At 40.2% G+C, this 27893-nt stretch overlaps 2 protein-coding genes across 4 annotated transcripts in view; one reads left to right on the plus strand and one right to left on the minus strand.

Annotated features, from left to right (window-relative positions):
* Positions 1-229: 229 nt before the first annotated feature.
* xpot (exportin, tRNA (nuclear export receptor for tRNAs)) lies at positions 230-19911 on the plus strand. 3 transcript variants are annotated; one of them, XM_054625105.1, is made up of 25 exons: positions 230-519; positions 3801-3933; positions 5947-6029; positions 6111-6167; positions 6267-6336; positions 6674-6892; positions 6975-7159; positions 7711-7879; positions 8660-8896; positions 9311-9349; positions 9433-9495; positions 9609-9733; positions 10269-10413; positions 10511-10630; positions 12130-12224; positions 12642-12711; positions 12799-13037; positions 13260-13545; positions 13788-13977; positions 14464-14580; positions 15172-15287; positions 15367-15414; positions 15516-15587; positions 16071-16127; positions 16210-19911. In XM_054625105.1, the coding sequence occupies exons 2-25, from the start codon at positions 3847-3849 to the stop codon at positions 16234-16236; spliced, it is 2916 nt and encodes a 971-aa protein (XP_054481080.1). In that variant the 5' UTR covers positions 230-519; positions 3801-3846; the 3' UTR covers positions 16237-19911. The 3 variants fall into 3 exon arrangements, with proteins under 3 accessions (XP_054481080.1, XP_054481079.1, XP_054481081.1); XM_054625104.1 differs by having other exon boundaries at positions 230-374; XM_054625106.1 differs by having other exon boundaries at positions 230-374; positions 13791-13977.
* Positions 19912-19990: 79 nt separating this feature from the next.
* The window catches only part of rtcb (RNA 2',3'-cyclic phosphate and 5'-OH ligase), a 9288-nt gene continuing 1385 nt past the window's right edge, over positions 19991-27893 (minus strand). Inside the window, exons 2-12 of the mRNA XM_054625107.1 lie at positions 26698-26776; positions 26501-26568; positions 26313-26412; positions 25687-25843; positions 25340-25496; positions 25095-25254; positions 24283-24458; positions 22666-22854; positions 22478-22588; positions 21485-21604; positions 19991-20849 (exon numbers count right to left, since the gene is read on the minus strand). Coding sequence (XP_054481082.1) covers positions 20742-20849; positions 21485-21604; positions 22478-22588; positions 22666-22854; positions 24283-24458; positions 25095-25254; positions 25340-25496; positions 25687-25843; positions 26313-26412; positions 26501-26568; positions 26698-26776 — 1425 coding nt within the window. The 3' untranslated portion in view covers positions 19991-20741. The remainder of the gene's footprint in view (positions 20850-21484; positions 21605-22477; positions 22589-22665; positions 22855-24282; positions 24459-25094; positions 25255-25339; positions 25497-25686; positions 25844-26312; positions 26413-26500; positions 26569-26697; positions 26777-27893) is intronic.

Consider the following 27893-nt stretch of genomic DNA (forward strand, 5'->3'; position numbering starts at 1 on the left):
TTCAATATTTAGTTCATATTTAATGTTTTTATTCTGATGTGTGGAAGCAGTTTAAAGACTTTAAAGCGGATTTAACAACACTTCTCCATTAACAGCAAATATAAATATAAAACAATTTATTACACAGTCAAATAAAAAAGATTTTATATTTAACAACGACAATAATCATAAAACATACATATATAAACAAATATAATAATTATTATTTAATTCGTTTTGCGGTGACGTATGAGCGCATCACTTCCGGTGCGACCCGGAAGTGAAGGCGGTGGACACGCCGCACAGTCGCTGGTTTCTGGAGGATTCTGTGCCGAGCGCGGCGGGCTGACGGGAGAACCCTGGTGGAACCCTGGTGGAACGCGTTCTTCACTGAGGTCAGTCCTTCACAGGGGGTTCTAACGCGTCCACCACGTGACGCCCGGCCACACACGGCTGACGTCACAGGCAGCGTGTCACCGGGAGGGTTCCCCAATGCTAGCCGGCTAACGCTAGCTCCAGCAGCGGCGCTCTCATGTTGAGGTGAAGTTGTTAGCATGTTAGCATGTTAGCACGTCCGTGTCAACTCTCTGTGAGGACTGGTCCGGCTCTCAAACACGTCCCGGGTCACGTGTGTGTCGCCGTCTGACCTCTTTAAAGTTGTTCCGCGTGTGAGCGTCACCGGGCCGCGTCACGTGGAGGAGGTGAGCTGTCAGCTGGTCATCACAAACAGGTAGGTTTCTATAGCAACACCGACCAGTGAGAGCTCACCTGGACGTCACGTGACCAGGTAAACCATGTTGTTCACCTGGCAGGTCACTGACCCGGTACAAGTACTCTCATCCTCACTGCAGTACAAGTACTCTCATCCTCACTGCAGTACAAGTACTCTCATCCTTTACTGCAGTACAAGTACTCTCATCCTCACTGCAGTACAAGTACTCTCATCCTCACTGCAGTACAAGTACTCTCATATCCTGCAGTACAAGTACTCTCACACTCTCATCCTCACTGCAGTACAAGTACTCTCATCCTTTACTGCAGTACAAGTACTCTCATCCTCACTGCAGTACAAGTACTCTCATCCTCACTGCAGTACAAGTACTCTCATCCTTTACTGCAGTACAAGTACTCTCATCCTTCACTGCAGTACAAGTACTCTCATCCTTTACTGCAGTACAAGTACTCTCATCCTTCACTGCAGTACAAGTACTCTCATCCTCACTGCAGTACAAGTACTCTCATCCTTCACTGCAGTACAAGTACTCATCCTTTACTGCAGTACAAGTACTCACATCCTTTACTGCAGTACAAGTACTCTCATCCTTCACTGCAGTACAAGTACTCTCATCCTCACTGCAGTACAAGTACTCTCATCCTCACTGCAGTACAAGTCATCCTCACTCATCCTCACTGCAGTACAAGTACTCTCATCCTTCACTGCAGTACAAGTACTACCCCACTTTATTCATCCTTTACTGCAGTACAAGTACTCACATCCTTTACTGCAGTACAAGTACTCACATCCTGTACAAGTACTCACATCCTTTACTGCAGTACAAGTACTCACATCCTTCACTGCAGTACAAGTACTCTCATCCTTCACTGCAGTACAAGTACTCTCATCCTTTACTGCAGTACAAGTACTCATCCTTTACTGCAGTACAAGTACTCTCATCCTCACTGCAGTACAAGTACTCTCATCCTTTACTGCAGTACAAGTACTCTCATCCTTTACTGCAGTACAAGTCATCCTCACTGCATCCTCTCACTGCAGTACAAGTACTCTCATCCTCACTGCAGTACAAGTACTCTCATCCTCACTGCAGTACAAGTACTCTCATCCTTTACTGCAGTACAAGTACTCTCATCCTAAGTACTCTCATCCTTCACTGCAGTACAAGTACTCTCATCCTTTACTGCAGTACAAGTACTCTCATCCTCACTGCAGTACAAGTACTCTCATCCTTCACTGCAGTACAAGTACTCTCATCCTTACTGCAGTACAAGTACTCTCATCCTTTACTGCAGTACAAGTACTCTCATCCTTTACTGCAGTACAAGTACTCTCATCCTTCACTGCAGTACAAGTACTCATCCTTTACTGCAGTACAAGTACTCTCATCCTTTACTGCAGTACAAGTACTCTCATCCTTCACTGCAGTACAAGTACTCTCATCCTCACTGCAGTACAAGTACTCTCATCCTTTACTGCAGTACAAGTACTCATCCTTTACTGCAGTACAAGTACTCACATCCTTTACTGCAGTACAAGTACTCTCATCCTTCACTGCAGTACAAGTACTCTCATCCTTTACTGCAGTACAAGTACTCTCATCCTACATACTCTCATCCTTCACTGCAGTACAAGTACTCATCCTTTACTGCAGTACAAGTACTCTCATCCTTTACTGCAGTACAAGTACTCTCATCCTTTACTGCAGTACAAGTACTCTCATCCTTTACTGCAGTACAAGTACTCACATCCTTTACTGCAGTAGAAGTACTCACATCCTGTACAAGTACTCTCATCCTTTACTGCAGTAGAAGTACTATTACCCCACTCTGAAAATAGTCTACTACAAGTTAAAGTCATGCTACTTAATGTAAGCATGTATTATCAGTTAAAAGTGTTGGTTGTAAAATAATCTTCTGTTCCTGCTGCATGTCTGTGTATATCCGTTTGCTGGTTTAATCCACAACAATGCATCATATTCTATCAGATCCTCGTGTGTTTGTAGTGAAACAGGAAGAACTGTGTGTTCCAAGAAATGATGATAAAAAAGGCGTTTCTCAGTTGAATACACACAGAAAGTAGGAATTCTAAAGCGACCAGTTCTGACCTCTTTAGGATTGTCCCTTTAAACAAAAGGTAGAGCTGCTCTGAAGACATTTCCAGAATCCTCAAACACTAAAAGAAAAATATTCAGTTTACTGGGAGATTAAATATTATTTTTAACCTGTTTTATGACGTTCCCATTGTGGAAATGAAGTGTGGCGGTTTCATGGAGAGGAATGTTTTTAGTGATTCAAAGAGTATTTTTTCACCTCAACATCTTTGTAGGTTTTGGAAACCCCTTCAGAGCAGTGGTGAATGTTGTTAAATGATTTCCTGGGTTTTAAACAGTTTGTAGTATCTTTAAATGGATCAAACTTGATCACATAACGCTCCCTTTGAAAACCTCATTTGATTGTTTTTCATCCGCCGTTTGCACCTTCAGTGTTTTTGTAATTTTACAGGTTTCTACTGTTTTGTTGTATAAATGAATCATTTCATTCCAACATTTGAACGTTAGTTTCATCCCAGATTAACTTCTCTTTCAGACAGACTTGAGCATAAATGATGTCGATCATGAAACGTGAGATGTGTTTGGAGCGATGAGGAGGCTGTAATGTCGGCTTCTTCTCCTCCTCCTTCTCCTTTCTCTTCTCCTGCGTCATCTTCTTCTTCTTTGTCTCCTTTTCCTCCTCCTTCTTCTTCTTCTTCTTCTTCTTCTTCTTCTTCTTCTTCTTCTTCTTCTTCTTCTCCACCTTCTTCGTCTTCCTCTTCCTCTGCAGTGCTTTAAAGATGTTGACCAGCTTATATAATACTAATATTGACATAATTATTTTGATGATTTTCTGAAATTCTGTTAGAATTTGCACTAAATTTGGTTGGAAACAAATCATTTTTCATTCTTCAGAATATTCTGCTCACATGGACTGGTTCCAACGTGTAAACTCAACTAACTATGAAACGGTCAGAGTGATTATTTAAATGTAATCATGATTAATATTCCAGCTGTGTGGTAGAGATAAACGCTCTTTCTCCTTCTTGTCTCCAGATGAGAGAGATCTGTGAACCGTCTGTGGAGGAAAGCTAACCCACGAATGGCCTGCCAGTCTGTCTCTGCAGTCATGGACGAGCAGGCCCTGCTGGGGCTCGACCCCAACGCCGACGCCCGCTACAGGCAGAGGGTAGGACGCCGCGCCGTCACACGCTTTACATTTCATCTGGGGGGTTTACTGTCGGCTCAACATGAGAACAACAAGCTGAGGACCAATAGGAGCTGATTAGAGAGTCGACCCTACAGGGAGGGTTCAGCTTTCATCTGTAAAAGTCTGATGGAATTCTTTCTAAAAGATGATTATCTTTCTCTGTGTTTTGACTCTGAGTTTTATGTCGCTAAAAAGATTTTTGGAAACACCTTTCTGAACCTTAAGCAGTTTCCTCAGGGCGTTTTTCTCTCTGTGTTCTTGATTTTCACTGTAATATAAAGTCCTGCTCCTCTATGGAAACAGAACATCATGACTAGAAGTAGAGAGAACTCTAACATGTCTTTGGTGCAGAATAACACAGTTAGAATGAAATAAATCATGGAAAAAACTAAAAAGCAAGTTGAATTTCTTTGATAATTTATTTTACAAAAATTGGAAAACACTGGAATCTATATATCCAACATTTATCCAACTGTTTACAAGTTAGATTAAACAAAATGGAGGCTCTACGGTCTATAAACATATTACACTATTCAGTTACACAGCCTCTCCTCTCCTCTCTGTGTTCAGTCTGAACTTCAGTCACAGTTTCACAGATTTGTTGTCACATGACTGTTGGTCTCAGATGAATCAGTCATGTCTTCATAGTTTCACTGAGGAGCTCAGAATTGAATGTTTTTTACAGAATCTGGTTAAAGGAAACGGTTTATTTGGGACGGGGTTTTAAATGAGACATAATACCAGTTTCAGTTGCGTTTCTGACTGAAGCGTTCGTCACACATGGTGTGTTCAAGGACTGGCAGAAAGATAAACATCTGAAGATAATGTCGTTTTTTACAGCTTCTGGTTGTGATAAACTGTGTAGTTTAGGCGATTGTTTGATGAAAACTACTTTTCCATCCCGCCGGCGTTTGTTGGGGTTCAGAGGGTTAAACTGTTTCTGATTGGAAACGATGAGTCATCACATCTATTCACTCTTTGTGTTTGAGTCTGAAACAACAACCATGACATATTCCGGTTTGCTGACGTGACACTGCCAGAAATGTGTTGAAGAAATAGATGTCAAATGACTATTATTAATAATTAGCTACTATTGTTTGTGTTTTTACGTCAATACCATCAAAGAATAATCTCTCTGTACTCCCATTGTTCTTCTTCTATGGTGTTTGACTCATCGTTGACTCAATCACAACCTACTGGCCCGACATGCTTCTTTGAGTTTGAGTCTTTAGATCCTTTATAGATTATAGTGTTGTCGCCCTAATTTGACAAAGTTTATTCTTACATTTTGAGTTAAGTTTGTTTTTTAAATTGTGCTGCTTTATTTAAGATGTATATTGTTTTTTGGTGCGGTTTTCGTTTTTAGTTTGTAACCTTCTTATATATTAAAGTGTCAGATTATGTTTTGTATTTTTGATAACACTTTTTATATATATTTCCCCTGAGGACAGTTTGAATGGTTGTGCTGTTCAGCTGTTGCTGTTTATAACATTAAAGAATCTGCACACAGGTGTGTTCTAAGGTTCAAATGGAGGGGAAATACTGAAGATTATCAGGTAGATTAAGAGGACACGCCTCTGATTTATCAGGGCTTTAATGATTTAATCAGGTGAAGAATTTAAACAGATTGTTTACACCCGTGTGATGTTAAATGTCCTCACTATGCACTGTGTTCTATGTTTGGTTTGTAACCATGATTAAACTCAGAACAACAAAACAAATGAGAACTCAGAACTGCTATAAACCAGGTTAGCTGTAGCTCGGCTTCTTCTTTTCCTTTCTTTTTACGGGAGCCATCTTCTGGAGTTTCATGTGAAGAAGCTTTTTTTACTTGTCAGTTTGCTAAGAATCAGTTTGATCATTAATTATTTAAAGATTTGTTAACTGGTGGAGATTTGTTCTCTTTAATATATCTGGTTATGTTGTTTATGGTTGATTAATGATTAATTATAATACTTAAGATGATAATAAAGTGGGTGTGTGTTTGTTCAGGCCATGGCTTACTTTGAGCAGCTGAAGGAGTCTCAGGACGCCTGGGAGGTTTGTGCCGAGGCTCTCGCTAACGGGATTTACAAGTGAGTGTCAATGTCACAGATTTAATAAAGATTTAATCCTCTTTAATGTTCAAACATTTATTTATCTGTGTTTTATTTCAGCGACGACCATGTGAAGTTCTTCTGCTTCCAAGTGTTGGAGCATCAGATAAAGTTCAGGTGAGGAGGAGGAGGAGGAGGAGGAGGAGGTTCTTCATCTGCTCTGCAGAAACCCAGATTAGATTTTTTTTTATCTCAACCTGTTTGTTTGTGTTGCAGACACGCTGGTCTGAGTTCAGTTCAGCAGCAGCTGATCAGAGAGACTCTGATGAAGTGGCTCCAGTGTCAGGTACTTCATACAAACATGATCCCATCGCTGTTAAACATCCTATAAGATAAAGTCTCATCACATGACTAAGAAACGAGCGCACAATAAGGATGACAATCAAACAGTTAGTGTTTAATAAATAAGTAAATAAAAGATAATAAACGTTATGCCTCCAGTTTATCTGTTCTGTGTTTTCAGAACAATTTAAAAATGGTTGTTAGTTGTTTGTAATAATTAAAAAAAATATTTATGTATATTTTTAAAGAAGCTCACAAAAGGTTTGTAATAAATGTAACAGAATAAAACAATAATGAATATGTTGATCATGTGTTTCTGATGTGTTCTCTCGTCCCTCCAGCTGATGAACTCTCAGCCTGAGAAGCCGTTCATCAGGAACAAGGCGGCGCAGGTGTTCGCCCTCACCTTCGTCATGGAGTACCTGACTCTGTGGCCCAAGTTCTTCTTCGACGTCCTGTCCCTGGTGGGGCTGAACCCGCTCGGCGTGGACATCTACCTGAGGACGCTCATGGCCATCGACGGCGAGGTGGTGGACCGAGACATCCTCCACTTACCCGATGTGAGACGCTCCCTCTGGTGTGACCTTTGACCTTTTAGCTGAGAGACTCTTCTGGTTAATGCTGTCGAATCTGTCCCTTCAGGAGACGCGTAGAAACACCTTAATCAAAGACCGCATGAGGGAGGAGTGCATCCCCAACCTGGTGGAGTCCTGGTTCCAGATCCTGCAGACCTACCAGCATTCCCACCCGGAGCTCACCTGTCAGTGTCTGGAGGTGGTGGGAGCCTTCGTGTCCTGGATCGACCTCAACCTCATCGCCAACGACCGGTCAGTCACTCAGTCAGAGACACTCAGTCAGAGACACTCAGTGACACTCAGTCAGAGACACTCAGTCAGAGACACTCAGAGACACTCAGTCAGAGACACTCAGTCAGAGACACTCAGTCAGTCACTCTGAGAATGAGTGAGAGTCGTTTTCAATCATTTTTATAGATCCACAAGCAAAAAACATTTAGTCTTTTATTCTGAAAAATGGAAGCATTAAAAGGTGCCTCACTGGTAAGACATTTATTAAGAAGTAAGAGTAAAAAATTGATAAAGACAGTTTTGCACCAAATTTCCATAAAAAGGTTTTGCACCAAAGTTTGAAAAATACTTTTTTGCACCAAAATTTCACAAAGAAAGTTTTGCACCAAAATCTCATAAAGACCTTTTTTGTTCCTTTAACGTCTCTTCATACAAACTGTCACAGTTTAGTGAACATGAGCCGCTCAGTGCAGCTGACAGAATCATCATTATGGTTTTCCTTCTGCTGACAGTGTAAACGTAGACGAGCTGACTGGATTGAAAGTCTTCTGTGCTGGTTTCTGTGTTTCCAGGTTTGTGAACCTGCTGCTGAGTCAGATGTCGGTGGAGGAGCTCAGAGAGGAGGCCTGTGACTGCCTGTTTGAAATAGTCAACAAAGGGATGGACCCCGTGGACAAAACCAAGCTGGTGGAGTCTCTGTGTCAAGTCCTGCAGTCGGCTGGATTCTTCAACGTGGAGCAGGTCTGACTCTGCTCTGTTTTAAATATCTGAAGAAGAGATTGCTTAATAAGAAGGAGAGTATAACATGAAAGAACCATTAATACAGAGTCATTTAAAACAGCAGTTATTTATACAGCATTTACAGGTTCATGCAGTTCCTTATATAAACATTAATGTGCTTCATCAGCTTCATTAAACTAGAATTTAATATGAATTTCTGTTCATCGTTATTTATCTCGTCATTTTCAGTCAAAATCACAGAACTTCAATATTTTGATAATTTGTATTAACGCTAAAGGTTTTTTCTTTCTTCTTGTGACACTAAAATAAGTGAGAATATGAATATAAAACATAAAACTGAACAGAAATTATTTTGAAAACTTGGCAAAAATGAACAAAAAACAACTGGTTCACATTTGAGTTATTGTATAAAATTGAAATGTCTGACAGAATCGTGGTCAAAAGAAAATAATATCATTTAAATGGACACGTCACGTATTTCTAGATTATTTCTTTCTGTCTCTTTTATTTTATTAATTAATTTCTTTAAGTGTCAGCTCATAAAATCCATCTTTTGAAGAATGAATCGGATTCAGTTGCAGAAAGAAGAACCAAAAATATTTAATTGATTCATTTAAGACGGCTTGTTTCTTACTTATTAGCTAATATTTAATTTAAATGTCTTCATGTGTTATCCAGAGAAAAGCTGCACAGGAAGTAAAAACACTTGAATGAAAGAGTTTCAGAGGTCACATGCTTTTCCTGCCCCCCCACCTTATTTTCCACTTCCTGTCCCGTCAGGAGGAGGACGTGGACTTCCTGGCCAAGTTCTCCCGTCTGGTGAACGGGATGGGTCAGAGTCTGGTGCTCAGCTGGACCAAACTGGCCAAAACCGGCAACGTGAAGGACACGGCGGAGACGCTGCAGGCCGTGGAGACCAAAGTGCCGCTGCTGCTGCAGCTGCTGGTGCACGAGGACGACGACATCTCCGCCAACATCGTGGGCTTCTGCTACGAGTACCTGCACGTCCTCAAGCAGGTGAGGAGGAGCACCTGGACCAATCACAGTCCAGGAGGACAGCCAGATTATTATTGGATGTTGGCGACGTGTTGTTCTGGAGATTTTAAAGCATGCCGTTTTATTTTATGTGATCGTAAACAAAAAAAAATACGAACAACAAGGTCCATTTAGTAGCAGTTCTGTAGCTTTTGATCGTGACACAGTCTTCATCAGCAGATAAGAGTTCATAAGGAAATATAGATGCTTCCAAATGTAGGAAAATATCCATATTTTGAGATTAAAACTCAAATTTTGATTAAAAAAACAATACATTGTCTCCATTTTTCACTGTTTTTATTCATGTCACACATAAATATATAAATATATTCTACGTTTCAAAGTATAATTCATGAATATTTTAGTAAACTTTAATATGATTTTTGTATTTTTTAGCTTCCACAACTGACAGACCAGCAGAAGACAAACATCGAGGTGAGTGTTTGATTATAAACGATGCTGTGAGATGTTTGATCGTATAGTTGAGGTTTAAAATAATGAATATTTTCCTCCTGCAGGCGATCATGCTGGCCGTTATGAAGAAACTGACATATGACGACGAGTACAACTTTGAAAACGAGGTGAGTTTGTAGTCTTCTCTGCTGACAGCCTTCTGTTCCAGAGAGAACATGATGATGATGATGATGATGATGATGGTGATGATGATGATGATGGTGATGATGTTTGTCCTCAGGGTGAAGATGAGGCCATGTTCGTGGAGTACAGGAAGCAGCTGAAGATGCTGTTGGACCGTCTGGCTCAGGTTTCTCCTGAACTGCTGCTGGAGGCCGTACGACGAGTCTTCACCAACACCATGCAGTGAGAACACGCTTTATTTATATATATTTAATATTTATTTTATAAATTAATTAATAGTTTTTTCTTATGTGGTTAGTTATTTATTTACTCATTTATTTATTTGGTTATTTATTTATTTTCCTGTTTAATAAGTGATATACCTCGTTATTTATTTATTCGTTTTCTTATTCAGATTACATTTTATTTATTTTTATTTGATTACATTTACATTATAATAAATCAGAATATGACTTGAACCTAAATCTTGGCAATAAAATAATTTCAACTAACTGCAAAAAAAGATAAAAATGTAAAAGTACAAAAAGATGAAAGTTTGACTTATTAGATGAAAATACAAATTTTTCCTCAATAACAGTTGTGATTGTTGGGTCACTGATGTCATCAGTAGATGCAGCTTTATTTATATTCTGTGTTTTAGACATGACTCCCCCCCGACGGTTCGATTCCGGCGTCTCTCCTCTGTTTCCTGTCAAACCCTCCCATAAAAGAGAAAAGCCCAGAGTAACCTTGTAAACAGAAACGTGTCTCTCTCTAGGACCTGGCAGACGGCGTCGTTCATGGAGGTGGAGGTCGCCGTCCGGCTGCTCTACATGCTCGGCGAGGCTCTGCCGGCGTCTCACGGCGCCCACTTCACCGGAGACACGGCGAAGACCAGCGCCCTGCAGGACATGATGAGGACGGTGGGTCTCGTGGCTCTGATGGTGATGAAGATGAAGAAGAGTGTTTCACGTCTCCATGGTAACGGTTACTCACTGTGTGTATTTGTTTTGCTGACAGCTGGTGTCGTGCGGCGTGAGCAGCTACCAGCACAGCTCCGTGTCTCTGGAGTTCTTTGAGACCGTCCTCAGATACGACAAGTTCTTCCTGGTGGAGCCGCAACACATCCCCAACGTACTGGTGAGAGGCTCGACACACCACAGTACACACCACAGTACACACTAAAGTACACACCACAGTACACACTACAGTACACACCACAGTACACACTACAGTACACACACAGTACACACCACAGTACACACTACAGTACACACTACAGTACACACTACAGTACACACTACAGTACACACTACAGTACACACTACAGTACACACCACAGTACACACTACAGTACACACTACAGTACACACTAAAGTACACACTACAGTACACACTAACAGTACACTACAGTACACACTACAGTACACACTACAGTACACACTACACACACACAGTACACACACACAGTACACACTACAGTACACACTACAGTACACACTACAGTACACACTACAGTACACACTACAGTACACACTACAGTACACACCACAGTACACACTACAGTACACACCACAGTACACACTACAGTACACACTACAGTACACACTACAGTACACACCACAGTACACACTACAGTACACACTACAGTACACACTACAGTACACACTACAGTACACACTACAGTACACACTACAGTACACTCTAAAGTACACACTACAGTACACACAGTACACAGTACACACACAGTACAGTACACACTACAGTACACACAGTACACAGTACACACCACAGTACACACAGTACACAGTACACACACAGTACAGTACACACACAGCTACAGTACACACTACAGTACACACACTAACAGTACAGTACACTACAGTACACTCTACAGTACACTACTACAGTACACTACTAAAGTACACACTACAGTACACTACAGTACACAGTACACGCTACAGTACACTACTACACACTACAGTACACTCTAAAGTACACTACTAAAGTACACTCTAAAGTACACACTCTAAAGTACACTCTAAAGTACACTTTAATACACATTAAAATACATTTAAGTACACATTAAAGTACATACATTAAAGTACACATTAAAGTACACATTAAAATACACATTCAAAACACACATTAATACAAATTAAAATACACATTAAAATACACATTAAAATACACATTAAATACACATTTATTACACATTAATACACATTAAAATACACATTAAATACACATTTATTACACATTAATACACATTAAAATACACATTAAATACACATTAGTTACACGTTTAATACACATTCAAATACACATTAATACACTTTAAAATACATGTTAAAACACATAAACATACACATTAATTCACATAAAAAACGTGAATGTGCATTAACATACGTTTTAATACACATTAAAAAACACATTAACACATGAATACACTTTAAAATACACATTAACATTCAGTTGAATACACATTGAAACACACATTTAAACACACATTACAATACCCATTAACATACACTTTAATACACATTTAAATACACATTAAAACACATTTAAATACACATTAAAACACCGGTAGAATGTGTCCTCTGTGTGACTGAACGCCATGTTGTGTTCACTGTCAGATGGCGTTTCTGGACCAACGAGGACTGAGACACAGCAGCCCAAAGGTCCGCAGCAGAGTGGCCTACCTGTTCTCCAGGTTCATCAAGACTCTGCAGTGAGTCACAAATACTCCTTCTAGTACACGAATGAATACAGAGATGATTTATTATTAACTGTTTGGCTGCTCAGGAGACAATAACTTTATTAAAACAAGAGAATAAACTCATATCCTGATATTCATTTATTCTTCCTGTGTTAAAGCTGCATTCTCTCTGCTGTCCACCAGGGGGCGACTCCTCTGGTTGTATAGAAGTCTATGAGAAAATGACTCTACTTCTCTCTTGATTTATTCCCTCAGTAAACATTGTAAACATGAGTTTATGGTCTCAATCTCTAGTTTCAAGTCTTCTTCAATACAGCATGATGTTCATTTAGTAAATGATGCTCCATTTAGAGTCAAACAGACCATAAAGCAGGGGATGACGAGTATTTTATGATGAATTATTGATTCATATATTTCGTTTGTTGACAGTAAACACATGACGGCCTTCATCGAGGACATCCTGACCCGGATCCAGGACCTGCTGGAACTGGCTCCTCCTGTAAGTATCATCACGTCGTCGTCTTTCACTCACTATGAGGTGACCTTTGACCTCTACAGTCACTGACTCCGCCCCTCCTCCTTCCAGGAAAACGGCTTCCCGGTGCTGCTGACCAGCGACGACCAGCTGTTCATGTTTGAGACGGCGGGCGTTCTGATCGTGAACGGGGAGAGTCCGGCGGAGAGGAAGCAGGCGCTGATGAGGAGCCTCCTGCTGCCGCTGCTCGACGCCTTCCGCCTGCTGCTCGCCAAGCTGGCGCGGGAGACGGAGGACGAGAGGCAGGCGGTGCTCGCCGACTGTCTCAGCCACGCCGTCGGGTTCGCCAGGTGAGGACCGAGACTGGCCCCAGATATAACCCAGACCTGATCCAGATGTTTTAACAGAGGTGTCCTCGTGTCCTGTTGCCCTCATGTCCTGTTGTCTTCGTGTCCTGTTGTCTTCGTGTCCTGTTGTCTTCTTTGTGTCCTGTTGTCTTCGTGTCCTGTTGTCTTCGTGTCCTGTTGTCTTCGTGTCCTGCTCGTCTCTGATCTCTGGTTCTCTGTTTGCAGTCGGACCAGCAAGGCGTTCAGCAACAAGCAGACGGTGAAGCAGTGCGGCTGCACGGAGGTCTACAGAGACTGTCTGCAGACCTTCCTGCCGGCGCTGAGCTGCCCCGTCCAGCGGGGGGCGCTGAGGAGCTCGGTGCGCTCCTTCCTCCACCGGATGATCATCTGCATGGAGGAGGAGGTGCTGCCCTTCATCCCCGCCGCCTCCGAGCACATGCTGAAGGACTGCGAGGCCAAAGACCTGCAGGAGTTCATCCCCCTCATCAGCCAGATCACCGCCAAGTTCAAGGTAATCAGGAGGACAGAGGACACTTACGGTGTGATGAAAGACAGCCGTCCGTTCTGTCCTCATGTCCCTTTGTACTTCTGTCCTCGTGTCCCTTTGTACTTCTGTCCTCGTGTCCTGTTGTCCTCATGTCCAGTTGTCCTCGTGTTGTCCTCGTGTCCAGTAGAATAGATGACACTGATGGTCTAAATAAAGACGGGGTGATAATGGAGTCCGTCCTCTGTCCGTCCTCTGTCCCTCTGCAGCAGCAGGTGTCTCCCTTCCTGCAGCAGGTCTTCATGCCGCTGGTCCTCGCCATCTTCGGGGTGTTGTCCCGGCCGGCGGACGACAACGACCAGGCGGCCGCTCTGGAGAAACAGATGCTGAGGAGGAGCTACTTCACCTTCATCCAGACGGTCGCAGGGAGCGGCATGAACGAGGTGATGGCCAACCAGGGTGAGTGTTTGATCGACTCATTTAAATACAGAACAAAACAACCTCATATGTTAATTATACTGATTGTTTAGTCCGTAGGAAAATGTGTTAAAACGAGGGAAAATATGCTTGAAATTGTTAATCGAGGAGCTTAAGAGGAGCCGGATAGAGCAGGCTAGCAGCTTCCCTCTGCTTCCAGTCTTTATGCTAAGCTAAGCTAACCAGCTGCAAAACAACATGTAACTCTTTTAGAGAAGAAGAGAGGAGGAGATGTCAACTATTCCTCTAATCGTTCATGATCTAATTACTTTTATGATACATTTTGATAATATTATTCTACTGTAAGTTATTAAATTATGCACATTTTTGAGTCTGGTCCAGCTGCTGCTAAAAGACATAAAAACACGTTAAATCTGTGCATTTTAAACCGTTTGAACTTCTGGCAAACTTTTCCTGCCAAACCACGGTTGACGTTAATGATCATGTGACTGTTTGTTGTTGTTTCAGGAGCAGAGAACATCGAGCGCGTCGTGTTCACCATCATCCAGGGAGCCGTGGACTTCCCCGACCCCATCGCCCAGAAGACCTGCTTCATCATCCTCTCCAAGCTGGTGGAGCTGTGGGGTGAGAAAACTCTAGACAAGCTTCAGACCGGCTGGTTCAGACAGAGTCTTTGTCCTTCTGTCCTTCTGTCCTCCTGTCCTTGTTGTCCTTGTGTCCTGATGTCCTCGTGTCTTCATGTCCTGTTGTACTTCTGTCTTCATGTCCTCGTGTCCATGTCCTATTGTACTTCTGTCCTCGCATCCACATGTCCTGTTGTCCTGGTTTCCTCATGAACTCATGTCCTGTTGTCACGTGTCATGTTGTCCGTCATATCTTCATGTCCTCATATCTTCATGTCCTCATATCTTCATGTCCTCAAGTCCTTATGTCCTGTTGTACTTCTGTCCTCATGTCCTGGTGTCCTCATATCTTCGTGTCCTGTTGTCCTGGTGTCCTCATATCTTCGTGTCCTGGTGTCCTCATATCTTCATGTCCTGTTGTCCTGGTGTCCTCATATCTTCGTGTCCTGTTGTCCTGGTGTCCTCATATCTTCATGTCCTGTTGTCCTGGTGTCCTCATATCTTCATGTCCTTGTGTCCTGTTGTACTTCTGTCTTCGTGTCCTCATGTTCTGTTGTCCTAATGTCCTCATGTCCTCTGTTAAATCCTTCAGGAGGTAAAGACGGCATGGTGGGATTCCCCGACTTCATCTACAAACACATCGTCCCTGCTTGTTTCCTGGCTCCTCTGAAGCCGACCTTTGACCTCTCAGACGCTCAGACGGTGCTGGTGAGTCCCGTCTCCAGACTCCAGACTCATTTAACCCGCTTTAGAGAACAGAGTCCAGCAGCTCTGCTTTGTGTTTCAGACGCTGTCGGAGTGTGCAATCACGCTGAAAATGATTCATCTCAAAAGGGTAACAGCTGTTTCTGTTAAATGTTTCATTGTTCCTCATGTTCTGGATTTATTTGAAGGAGTTTCTTCCTTTTTTAAACGTGTGTCATGTGTTTCTCTCAGGGGCCGGAGTTCATCCAGTACTTACAGCAGGAATATTTACCTTCACTACAGGTGTCGCCAGAAATCTCTCAGGTGAAACCAGTCATTCCTTTACTCATAACGTCCACATACAACGGTTTACAGGCGCTGTTTTAAACACATGGTTAACGTCGTGCATTTAGACAAAGCTAGCAAGACGACTTGGTTATGTTTACTTCAAACATTAAACCATTGAACTTGATGTTTACTTCATACGGGACACGGACAGCTGTCTCCTGGGTCAAAGTCCTGTGTTTGTCGGTCTCCTCCCCACACAGACATCAGATGATCTGGTTAAAATCTCACAATTCTGACTTCAATAAATTATCTAAATTAATTTGTTTTTATTATAAAAAATAATTATTTTATTTCAGTTTGTTACTTAATAAAAATAATTTAAAGATAAAACTATGAAAAAATTGCATTTAAATAAACGTTAAAACGTAACTTGGTCTTTATTTTATTGTGACTACTGAATAAAAAGATTATATTCAGAGGAAACTGTTTTTTTTATGTTTTATATATTTTATTTTACAGGAGCTTTGTCAAGTTATTCAGCAGCCGGATGTCAAAGTCCTGAAAAACTACATTAAGGTACGAGTGTTTTTTTTATTATCATAATCAATAAAAACACTGATTGGTTCACAGATTAATTGATTCTCCTCCGTCTCTGCAGGCGTTCTTTCAGCGAGCCAAGCTGTAGGAGGTGAACGAGGAGGTTCACGTCACAGGAAGTGGTCGTACACAACGCTAACAACACAACAGGGACCGTAGCATAGGAGCTGCTTTTGCACTTAACGAGTGAACGCATGACGAAGTCTGACTGAAGTCGAGAAGTGGACGGACGGACGCTCGGTGGACGGAACGAATCCCAGACGAGAGGAGCTGTCCACGAGGACTGAAGGAGCTCCACTGAGGCTCAGACATGTGGAGACGTTCTGTGGAAGGAAAGTAAAGTCATATCTGTGAGGAGAGGAAACGTTTGGTAATCGTCCTGAAAACGAAGCTTTATTCCGGTAAAAACATTCACGTTCACAAACACATTTCAACACGTTAGACGTCTCTGGATGCTGTTGTTGCCACGAGGTGGACAGAAAACAAAAGGGCTGAACTGTTATTGTATTCAGAATGTGGCATTGATTTCTTTTTTTTTATTGTGTTAAGTTTGAAGTGAAACGTAGTCGATCTGCTTCTTCCTTCGTGTTATTTCAAAAACATCCTTTTCCCTCATTCTCCACTTAAGAGCAGTTTTTGTGTCTGTTACCTGATTCTCACGTTTTCAGCCCCTTTATGGTGAATTTGTGTTCAAATCGAAGACCTGATGGATTCTTTTTTTGACTAATATTTCTAATTTCAGATGGAAATGAACATAAAATGGAGGAACAAAATGTAAATAAGAGAATAAGTTGTTGAAAATGTAAATAAAGTTCCTAGGTTTACTTTTTTTAAAATCTTCATTCCCATCTGGAAGCTAAATATGGAAGATCATTTCTGACAGAAAAAAAAAAAAAAAACGTACTCATTAAGTAAAGAGATGATAAGTTAAGTTCTTACGTAATCCAACATTTGAATTATTAGAATTTGGGGTTTATTTTTATACAATTGTGACTTGAAAAAGTTATTTTTCTTTTTCTAAGTATCATTATTTTGACTTGCTATTGATTTTGTTTATCATAGAGACTTCATATCTCATTATTTGACGTTGTAAATCTAATTTTTGTGACATAAGAAAGGGAACATTTTCATACTTAACACTACGCAGACGTATTGGGCCATTGCTGGTAACATTTTTTATTAATTACTAAATTCTCTGAGACTAAAGTGGTAAATTTACAGACAAATGACACTTAAATACAAAACATACTTCACTCTTGTGGTGAAATTTTGACGTGGTGTCTCAAACTCTAGTTTTTTTTTATTTATCATGATTTTTAGTTTTCATACATGACTCATTATTTTGACCTTAATATCTCATAATTGTTACTTAATTTTGGTAAAGTATCTAAAAATATTGATTTGTGACATAAATCCACATTTTGATTTATAATTTTGGCCAGTTAAATCTAAATCTTAAAATCTCAAAAATTCGTAAAAAGTATTTTTTTTTACATTTTATCTTTTTTTTCTGCGTTAATGAGCTTCCATAAAAACTGACAAACTGGTTCTTCATTCATGTTAAAAAAAAGTGAATTTGTGTACAGAAGTGGCTCCATTTAATTTTGTATTCAAGCATTTTTTGACAATTCAGGATGATTGATCGATCGATTTGATTATGCAAACGCTTCACTGTGATCAATACTGTGAAGGAGCTGGAACGACGAAAACCAATCAGTGCGAGGCGACGAGATCTGACTGTAAAAAAAAAACAAACATCTGTTGACTTTGTACAGATGCTTCTTCATCTGATTACAGATAAAAAAAAATTACATTAATTTATAGAAAGTCCCGGAACAAACGGAATAAAAACAAAGAGATTTCAAAGTACAAGTTTAAGTGTTTTACATGTTTCTTATTGTCACAAATCTAAAATGTACTCTTAGATTTGTCTACAGTAGATAAGTACTCAGATAATCTACAGTAAACTCCCAAAACAAATAAATATAAATGCTGTATTTGTTTGGGGACTATTTTCAGCAGCGGATTAATCCACGTTTGGATTTAGATGGCATTTGTTGACGTGAAGAAATATGTAGAATATCACCAAACTTACCTTTCAGATAATTTAAATATAATGATGAATGTGCACCTCATGTCATTATCTTCATGTTTAGAAAGTAAGTTCAACTTTAATCTTGACATTAAAAACAGTAGTTTGACAAAAAGAGAACTGATCTCAAGGTCTTCTTCAGAGGCAGAACTTCTGTAAGGACCTTTAGTGAAGACGTTTCTGTCAAACCGGTTAAGCTAATGTTATAAATGGTTTGCAAACATGGTCTTATATTTTTTGCTTTTGCTGTAAATTGTTTAAAAGGATTTTTATGAGTTTAAACGCTGTGGTTTCAGTTTAGAGATGGGTTTAGCGTAGCTTAGCACAAAGGCTGGAAGCAGGGGGAAACTGCTAGCCTAGCTAGAGGAACAGTTCAACATTTTGAGAAGCTTACTTCATTTTTCTGAGTGAAATGACGAACTGGATATCAATCTCATGTCTGTTTGTTACTTTAAGACAGGAGCTAAAGTCTGGACGTGGTTAGCTTAGCTTAGCATAAAGACTGGAAACGGGGGGAAACGGCTAGCTTAGAGGAAAAGTTCAATATCTAAGATAAGTTGACTTTGTCTTTTAAGAATGAGATGTTTGGATGGATATCAGTCTCACGTCTGTGTGTTCATTACATGTGTGGAGTCAGGGCATGGTTAGCTTAGCTTAGCATAAAGACTGGATACAGTGGTAAACTGCTAGCCTAGCAACATCAAAAGAAAAATAAAATGTCTCCTTCACACTCAAAAGCTTTTTGATTAACATGTATGTTTAGTGTGGAGTTGGGATATGGTAGGGTTAGCTTAGCTTAGCATTAAGATTGGAGTGGGGCTCACTAATTCACACTTTGTGTCTCGTTTGTTAAATTTGTTGTGTATTTTGCACACAAACAAACGTTTGAGGTTTTAGAGGCACTTCTTGAGCTATTTCGTGCTAAGCTAGGCTAACCACATCCAGACTTTGTTATTAAACACAGATCGTCTCACTCTCACAGAGAACTCAGATACTGAACTCCTCCCTCTGAAGTCTCTCCAGGTTCTGACTGTACGAATGCTGGTCTGTAAAACGAACACTAAACCGCCGGCTGAGTCTGGATCTGTTCTTAACTTATGGAAACAAAGTCCAATCAACTTGAACGACGGATATTTACCGCGGCGTATGAGGGCCACTATAGGTTAAATATTACGACAGATAACCCAAGGGAATATTTGAGTAGTATATAGTAAATTTGTGACCTTTTCCTCTTAAATTTACCACTTTAATCTCTGAGAACATCCAAGTTTCTTTCTTATAAATTTGTGTTTTTTCTCGAAACATTTAACGCCCTCCCTCAGCTCCGTATTTTATTTATTTTTCACCTTCCCCAGCCCTGAGACGCCGTCGTAGATATCCCTCAACACCTGAAGTAATATTTTTTGTGATTGTGTTGGTCATCGTACCGTCGTAGTATTCACCCACTAAAGTAGAATCAGCGTTTATCAAAGGATAAAGAAGAAAACAAGTTAACTGATGAATTTTTCAGGTTGTTTCAGCCGGTTTGTTTATCATTTTCATCTCATCGCTGAGGTTTGAGAGAAAATAAACTTTGTTCATTGCTGGTGAAATGTGTTGAAACCTGGATATTATTTTTGTTTTGATATGGAGATAAACCTTCTGTTAGAACCAATAAAGTGTTTACTAATCATGATATCAAACTTCCTGTTTTATTTATTGTTTAACAAACTGGAGTCCTTATTGCTCGTTCATATTTTTAATGTTAAATACCTCTGTCTAATAACGCTCCATTTTTAACATGTAATAAGTGTTTTATTAATGATACAACATCTGTACTGCCAGGTGTTCAACCTCTAATTGGTGATTAGGAACTAAAATTCAGTTTTCTAATCAGACATCCAACTAAATATATATGAATGTAAGAAAAATTATTAGTATAATGTTAATTGACAGATTAACAGCCATTAAAATAAACAGAAAAGTAGAAGAGATTATCAATGAATTTGAAAATAAAAACAGTATTTCTTTTAGAAAAAAGAAACAAACGGCTACTTTCATTAATTCATATTTTTTTAATTTGCGGTTAAGCCACCGTCAATAACACTCCCTGTTCAGCTGATCAATCAGAAATAATCACATCAATAACTCTCAAACAAAGAGGAGATTAAGTCGACGATTCCTCTTTTAATTCCAGTTTCACTGACGGTAGTTTAAAAGTGATTTAAAAAAAACTACCTGGAATTAATTAGTGAATTAAAGCAGATTTTCTGTAACCGAGACACTTTAAAGGTGAATTAATGGAGAAAATTCTGAAGAAACGTGATCGTCTTTACTTGGATCACAGATTTGACAAGAACACAAAATAATGAAATTTTCAATCTCATTTCCACTTCAACATAAATTCTGTTGCAAAACAAACAACAAAAAAGCGACTATCTTCTGCTTTTCCAGCACAGAAGTCTGTTGCGTTATGACATCATTCCCGTTTAGTGTAAATAGTCTTTAGCCGTCGAGCCGCTTCAGCCTTTAATCACAGCGATCGGTCGCAGTTTGATCGCCTTCTTACTGATTCCAGCATCGTGACACGTGTTGACAACGTCCGTCACGTTTTTGTATGATTCAGGAGCCTGAAAACAAAAAGAAACCCGTCAGACGACACCAATAAACAATCATTGATCGTCTGCATACAGATGATTATTCACTTTTTAAAATAAGTTTAATGATATTAAAATAAAAACCTCAAATTTGTTCCTGTAACATCGGACCTTAAATAAAACTGTTTCCATGAAGCCATACAAAGTATTTGTAGTGAAAGTCAAAAAGATTTACAAAAACACACAAGACGTCCATTTAAACCAATATTCTTATTTTTTAATACTATTCTTGTATTTTGACACATTCATTATTTACATTGTAAAATATTGCAAATATTTTTATTTTATTAAAATTTCTCTATGTTTATATACATTTCTATTCTAGAATAGAAGCAACTAACAAAGCGTTATTTATACTTATTAAAAAATGATGACGTTATATACACATTAACACTTCAGCGGACATCATTAAACAATAGTTGATCGTCTGCATACAGAAGATTTTTTACTTTTAAATGAGTCACACAATATAAAATAAGAACTCAAAATATAAAAAATCTGTTCCTGTATCGTTGGACCTTTAATAAAACTGTTGCCACGAGCCAAACAAGGTATGAAATATTTAAATAAGTATTTGTGGTGAAAGTAAAAGAAGAGACTGTCCTCACCTCCTCCATCACCAGTTTGGGTGAAGCCACTCGGATGGCGATGCCCTGGTCGGCCAGTTTGTCCAGGACGTCCTGGAAGTCCAGGTTCCTGCGGGACTTCGCCCGAGACAGAGCACGACCCTGAAACCAGACGAGGAAGTCAGGAAATATTTATATATTAAAAAAGGGACCAAAGAAAGTAACCGATGGAGGCAGCAGCAGACCAGCAACTCTGTGTTCTGTTCAATGACTGTTTCTGTGAATCGAGTCTGGTGTCTTTGAAAGAGATCTTCAATTCCCCGTCGGAAAGGTAAAGAGGTGAAAACATTCTAAATATAAAGTAGAATTAAACTGATATTTTAGTGTCTGAAATACATCCACTGCAGTTCATTACTACTGTCGTAAAACACTGACTATGGAGAAGAACTATCCCTTTAATAATTATCAATCATATTATGATCATATGGTGAAAGGAACATTTCTTTTCCATCAGCCATGTAAACATATTAGTAAGAATATTTTCTTTTCGGAATAAGATTAAAATCCTCAATATTTTGAGCATTTAAAGAGTCAGTAATGTGATTAAAAGTAGAAAAGTGTTTTATCTATAGAGGTGAGGTCCTTCCTGTGAACCATGGGACATTATTTCAGAAAGAAGATGAACTTTAGTCAACAGCAAGACAAATATCACCTTGTGCCCCGAATTACACGTTTGTCGATTTTTAAAGACATTTTGCACGACAACAAAGAGGAACCACTCAGTAAAATAGTTCTCTAGTCTTCTACGCTGTGTTTGATTTCTGATCTAAAGTCCCATGGTGGTCAACAGGAAAGGGGCGGGACTTAAATACTTATTTATATCATGATTAAGTAACGATCCTCAGCGTTCTAGTAGCATAGAATGGATCACTCGGGCCTTAAAACATCTCTTTTGTAAAGTAGATCCCTTAAGGCTGAAAAGGATGTTAATGTAATGTGAGGACGTTTGTTTTAAACCCTTCTAAAGACTCGTACCGCTCCGTGACAGGTGGTGCCGAACGTCTCCGTCATGCCTTGTTCCGTCCCGGTGAGGACGTAGCTGCAGGTTCCCATCGTCCCTCCGATCAACACCGGCTGACCTGTGAGCTGAAGAACCAACAGGACGCCATTAAACCCAACGTCCGTCAGCGGCTTCAAAGCCTCGCCAGGCGACGGTGGGTTACCTGGTAGTCCACGGGGATGAGCGGGTGGTGGGGGGGGAACGCTCGGGTGGATCCTTTGCGGTGGATCAGCAGAGTCTTCTGCCTCCCGTCCACCATGTGCTCCTCCACTTTGGCGATGTTGTGAGAGACGTCGTAGATGACGTGCATGTCGAGGTCGTCGGGCGTCGTCACAAACACTTTAGCGAAGGCCTGGAAACAAGAACGGCACCGAGACAACGTTCTGCAGACTGATAGCACCAGATCGTTCAAAGCTTCATTCATAGCATCAAAAGTTGATTTAGAACAAGAACTTTTTCAAAATGTATTAATGTAATCATTTCCAAAAGTCACAAAAAGTTTTTATCCAATGAAATATTCTGCTTTAATCCCTTTTTGTTGGCCTTTAGCCTTTAAAAAAACAAAAACATTTTCACTCTTTGCTCCCCCACATAGACCTGTGTGTCAGTGCAGCAGCAATCTAACAGCACCATAACTTTAACATTAAACCACTTTATAGATTATAATTAACCTGTTCTCAATTATTATAAAAGCCTTTTTAAATCAGCTGCATAAAATGATTTCATCAGCCTGTATATTAGTTCTACTATAGTGGTATAACAGTAACATTTTAGTAGTTTAATAGTACTGTTATAGTAGGAATATTATAGTGGTATAATAGTAATATTATAGTAGTTTAATACTACTGGTATAAATTACTTTTAAGTGGTCTGATAGAACTATTATAGTAGTATATTATTGTGGTATAATAGTTCTATTTTAGCAACTTTCCTAAAAGTCAGACCCAGTATTGGTTTGAAGACAGACGTCTCCAGATGTCTCAAGGTGTCTCCGGTGTTTCTAGTCTCCAGGTGTTTCTAGTCTCCCGGTGTTTCTAGTCTCCGGGTGTTTCTAGTCTCCGGGTGTTTCTAGTCTCCGGGTGTTTCTAGTCTCCCGGTGTTTCTAGTCTCCGGGTGTTTCTAGTCTCCGGGTGTTTCTAGTCTCCCGGTGTTTCTAGTCTCCAGGTGTTTCTAGTCTCCGGGTGTTTCTAGTCTCCGGGGTGTTTCTCCCGGTGTTTCTAGTCTCCCGGTGTTTCTAGTCTACAGGTGTTTCTAGTCTCCCGGTGTTTCTAGTCTCCCGGTGTTTCTAGTCTCTAGGTGTTTCTAGTCTCCGGGTGTTTCTAGTCTCCGGGTGTTTCTAGTCTCCGGGTGTTTCTAGTCTCCGGGTGTTTCTAGTCTCCCGGTGTTTCTAGTCTCCCGGTGTCTCCGGGTGTTTCTAGTCTCCGGGTGTTTCTAGTCTCCGGGTGTTTCTAGTCTCCCGGTGTTTCTAGTCTCCCGGTGTTTCTAGTCTCCGGTGTTTCTAGTCTCCGGTGTTTCTAGTCTCCGGGTGTTTCGGGTAGTCTCCGGGTGTTTCTAGTCTCTCCAGGTGTTTCTAGTCTCCAGGTGTTTCTAGTCTCCGGGTGTTTCTAGTCTCCGGGTGTTTCTAGTCTCCGGTGTTTCTAGTCTCCGGGTGTTTCTAGTCTCCGGTGTTTCTAGTCTCCGGGTGTTTCTAGTCTCCGGGTGTTTCTAGTCTCCGGGTGTTTCTAGTCTCCGGGTGGGTGTTTCTAGTCTCCCGGTGTTTCTAGTCTCCAGGTGTGCTCACCTGTCGGGTGAGGAAGGTCATGGAGGAGCGGTTGACCCAGGCGTAGTTTCCTGCGGCGGCCATCCCCTTCAGGTAGTCCTGTCCTTCCTGAGACGTGATGCGAGCGCAGGCCAGCTGACGGTCGTTCACCGTGATCTTATCTCTCTTCATCGCCTTCTCCATGGCAACCAGAGCGTCTGTCAACAACATTTACTGTTTATTTATTTATTTTGACAACGTCTGGATACATGTGACCTTTAGATGTTGAATACTCTGCATCATTACTGCCAATTTAAACTTTATTATACTATTGTTGTATTTTAACACACACATATATTCAACCTTATCATTATTACATTGTTGTTATATATTGTAATATAATGCACATATTTATATTTTCTTTTCCATTCTAGAATAGGAACGACTGTAACAAACCCAATTTATCAAGAGGATCAAGTATTTTTTATTCTGATTATTGCTTCATGTACACGTTAACACTTAAGACACCAATAAACAATAGTTGATCGTCTGCGTACAGAAGATTATTTAGTCACACAAATTAAAATAAAAGCTCAGACCGTGAATAAAACTGTTGCCACGAGCCAAAAGAAAGTATTAAATATATAAATGAAGTATTTCTGATTCTGATGATTGTATTTATTAAATTATTACTTTATAGGATCTAAAAAATCGTTCAACACAACTTTACTGACACATTTATATTTTTAGTAATTAATCCTTGAGATTAAAATTTGCACAAGAGAACAAATAAATGCAAAAATGATCTCAATGATCTTTATGAACTTTATTAATGTTATGAGTGATCTTCTTACCTGTGGCCACCTGGTGTCCGAGCCCTCTGCTGCCGCTGTGGATCATCACACACACCTGACCTTTGTGGTCGATGCCCATCTTCTTGGCGGCGTAGTCGTTGTAGATCTCGTCCACCACCTGGATCTCGGCGTAGTGGTTTCCTGCTCCCAGAGTCCCGAGCTTCAACACAACAGGTGAACAGTTTGTATCCACAGGTGATTAACAGGTGTACATAAAGACGTGGGCGCCGGGGCTGCTGGGATACCTGAGGGAGGCCTCTCTTCTTGGCCTTGGAGGACACTTTGTTGGGGTCGGCCTGCAGCATCCGGCCGTACTCCTCACAGTGCTCCTTGTCCTCGGCCCAGGCGTAGCCCTCCCTCAGGGACCAGTCCACCCCCATCTCCAGGGCCTCCTCCAGGTCCCTGTGGGACACAGGTGACACAGGTAGACAGGTAAACAGGAAAACAGGTAGACGGGTAACACAGGTAGACAGAAAGACAGGTAGCACAGAAATATATGTGACACAGGTAAACAGGGGGGAAAGGTACACAGGTAGACAGGTAGACGAAGGTCTGTCTCATCTGGACCCGGTCCCTGAGGCTCCCTCCTTACTTGGCCCCCATGGGGATGACCCCCTTGGAGCCGACGCCCACTGGGATGTGGTCGAACAGCGCCTGGGCGAGCTGCTCCTTCACCGGCTGGACGTCTCCTTCGTCCAGGTTCGTCCTCAGCAGACGGACGCCGCAGTTAATGTCAAAGCCAACGCCGCCTTCAGGGACCAGGACGACATCAAGGATATTTAGACTTTAAAAACATCAAAACTTCCCCAGAACATAAAGTTTTAGACCCATTAAAACACGATCGAAAAAACTGTTTATTTTCTAACCGGTGTATTTTATTTTTTGTACGACATCAGAATATATTTCAATTAATTAAAAAGATATATATTTTTAAATGTATTCGTCTTATTAATAAAAGGGTTTGTTGTTGTTTATATATGTTATTGATACTAATTAATAAAGAGGGACATTTATTGTTATATTTGCTGATAGCATTATCTTTAGATTTGGAATCTTATTTATTATGAATTGATTTTGACTCTTTGTGTAACAATTTAATTAATAAAATAAATGCAATGAATGTATAAGCTATAATGTAATCAGCTAAACTTTTCTTTATTTCAATAACTTGTAAACATGTTCGTATTAGAATAACAAACAGTTATTAGTTTCTGGTACCTGGAGACACGACGGCGTCCGGGTTGCTCATGTCGAAGGCCGCCATGTTTCCGATCGCAAATCCGTATCCGGAGTGAACGTCTGGGAGCCCGATGGACCTCTGATGACGACACAGTGAGGACATCTGAGTCAGATCAGCTTCTGACCAACCAATCTCATTATAAACAGCATGCGGTCATGTGACTCACGTGTACGATCCCCGGCAGCGCCGCCACGTTCCCGATCTGTTTCATGGCGGGAAGGAAGCCGCCAAAACCTGAAGGTCAAAAACAATAAATGATGTCAGAGTCCTGAGGTGACGTCAGAGGGTTAAAGATAAGATAATCCTTCAGAAGATGAATAATAATAATAATAATAATAATAATAATAAAGAGGTGAAGCTGACCTCCTCCTCGACAGGCGTTACGGAGCTCCTCAAAGATCAGCTTCTCCAGAGCGTCGTTCACATAGAAGTTTCCTTCAACCTGGAGGAACGAGAAGGATCAATGTTCATGTCAACTCTGCAAACCAATCAATCAATACAATGAAACTAATAATGACAACATGTCATTTTATGGTCAATAAACGTAGAAGCAAAATCTGCAATAAAGTTTTCAGAAATGCACAGAAAGAAAACATCGTGATCGCTTTATCACAATGTTTTATTTCTGTCAAACTCTAGTTTGTGTTAAACTCTAGTTTTAAGACCTTCATTATTTTAGTTTTGTGCTCACATGTTGCAAATTTATGAATAGATTTATGTTCAATCAAATTACCAACCACCCTGAAGCAAACACTTTAACTAATACATCTAAGTACTACCCTGAGCCTTCCTCTGAGCACTTATTGTATTCATATTAGTTTGTTTCTGTACTTTTGCTCTGGTTTCTGCTCTTAGATGCTTGTTTAAGAAAGGAGATGCACTTATGACTTCTGGTGACTAGTAGTTCTCTTGAATACCTATGTTGAATACACTTCCTGTAAGTCGCTTTGGATAAAAGCGTCTGCTAAATGACTGTAATGTAATGTAATGTAATGTAATGAATCCAACATTAGGCCTCATATTAATATTAGTCCTGATATTATTTACATCATTCTGAGCATTGAGCTAATTAATATCTGTGGTTTTGTTAGGTAGTAAGTTACTGACTTCAATGTGGAAAACTTTAATCTTTGATTTCACCACAAAGCATAAATTAAAATATGTTTTACATTAAAACACATCTTCTACTATATGTAAAGATAATATGAATGTTCTGTCTTAAACTGAAACAATCACATTCATTGGATCCTTTTCAAAATGTTATTTTATGTTAAAAAAAGAAAAAGCATGTTGAAGCTCGTTTAAAGTTTGCTGCTCAACATTTAGACAAGCCTGTGAAATACTGGGAGAATATAGTCTGGTCAGATGAGACCAACATGGAACTCTTTGGAGGCCATAATACACACCATGTTTGGAGGTCAAATGGCACTGCACATCACCCCAAAAACACCAGACCAACAGTGAAGTTTGGAGGTGGAACATCATGGTGTGGGGCTGTTTTTCAGCATACGGCACTGGCAAACTTCATATAATTGAAGGAAGGATGAATGGAAAAATGT

This window comes from Anoplopoma fimbria, chromosome 23 (genome assembly GCF_027596085.1).
Source record: "Anoplopoma fimbria isolate UVic2021 breed Golden Eagle Sablefish chromosome 23, Afim_UVic_2022, whole genome shotgun sequence".
Taxonomy (NCBI): Eukaryota; Metazoa; Chordata; class Actinopteri; order Perciformes; family Anoplopomatidae; genus Anoplopoma; species Anoplopoma fimbria.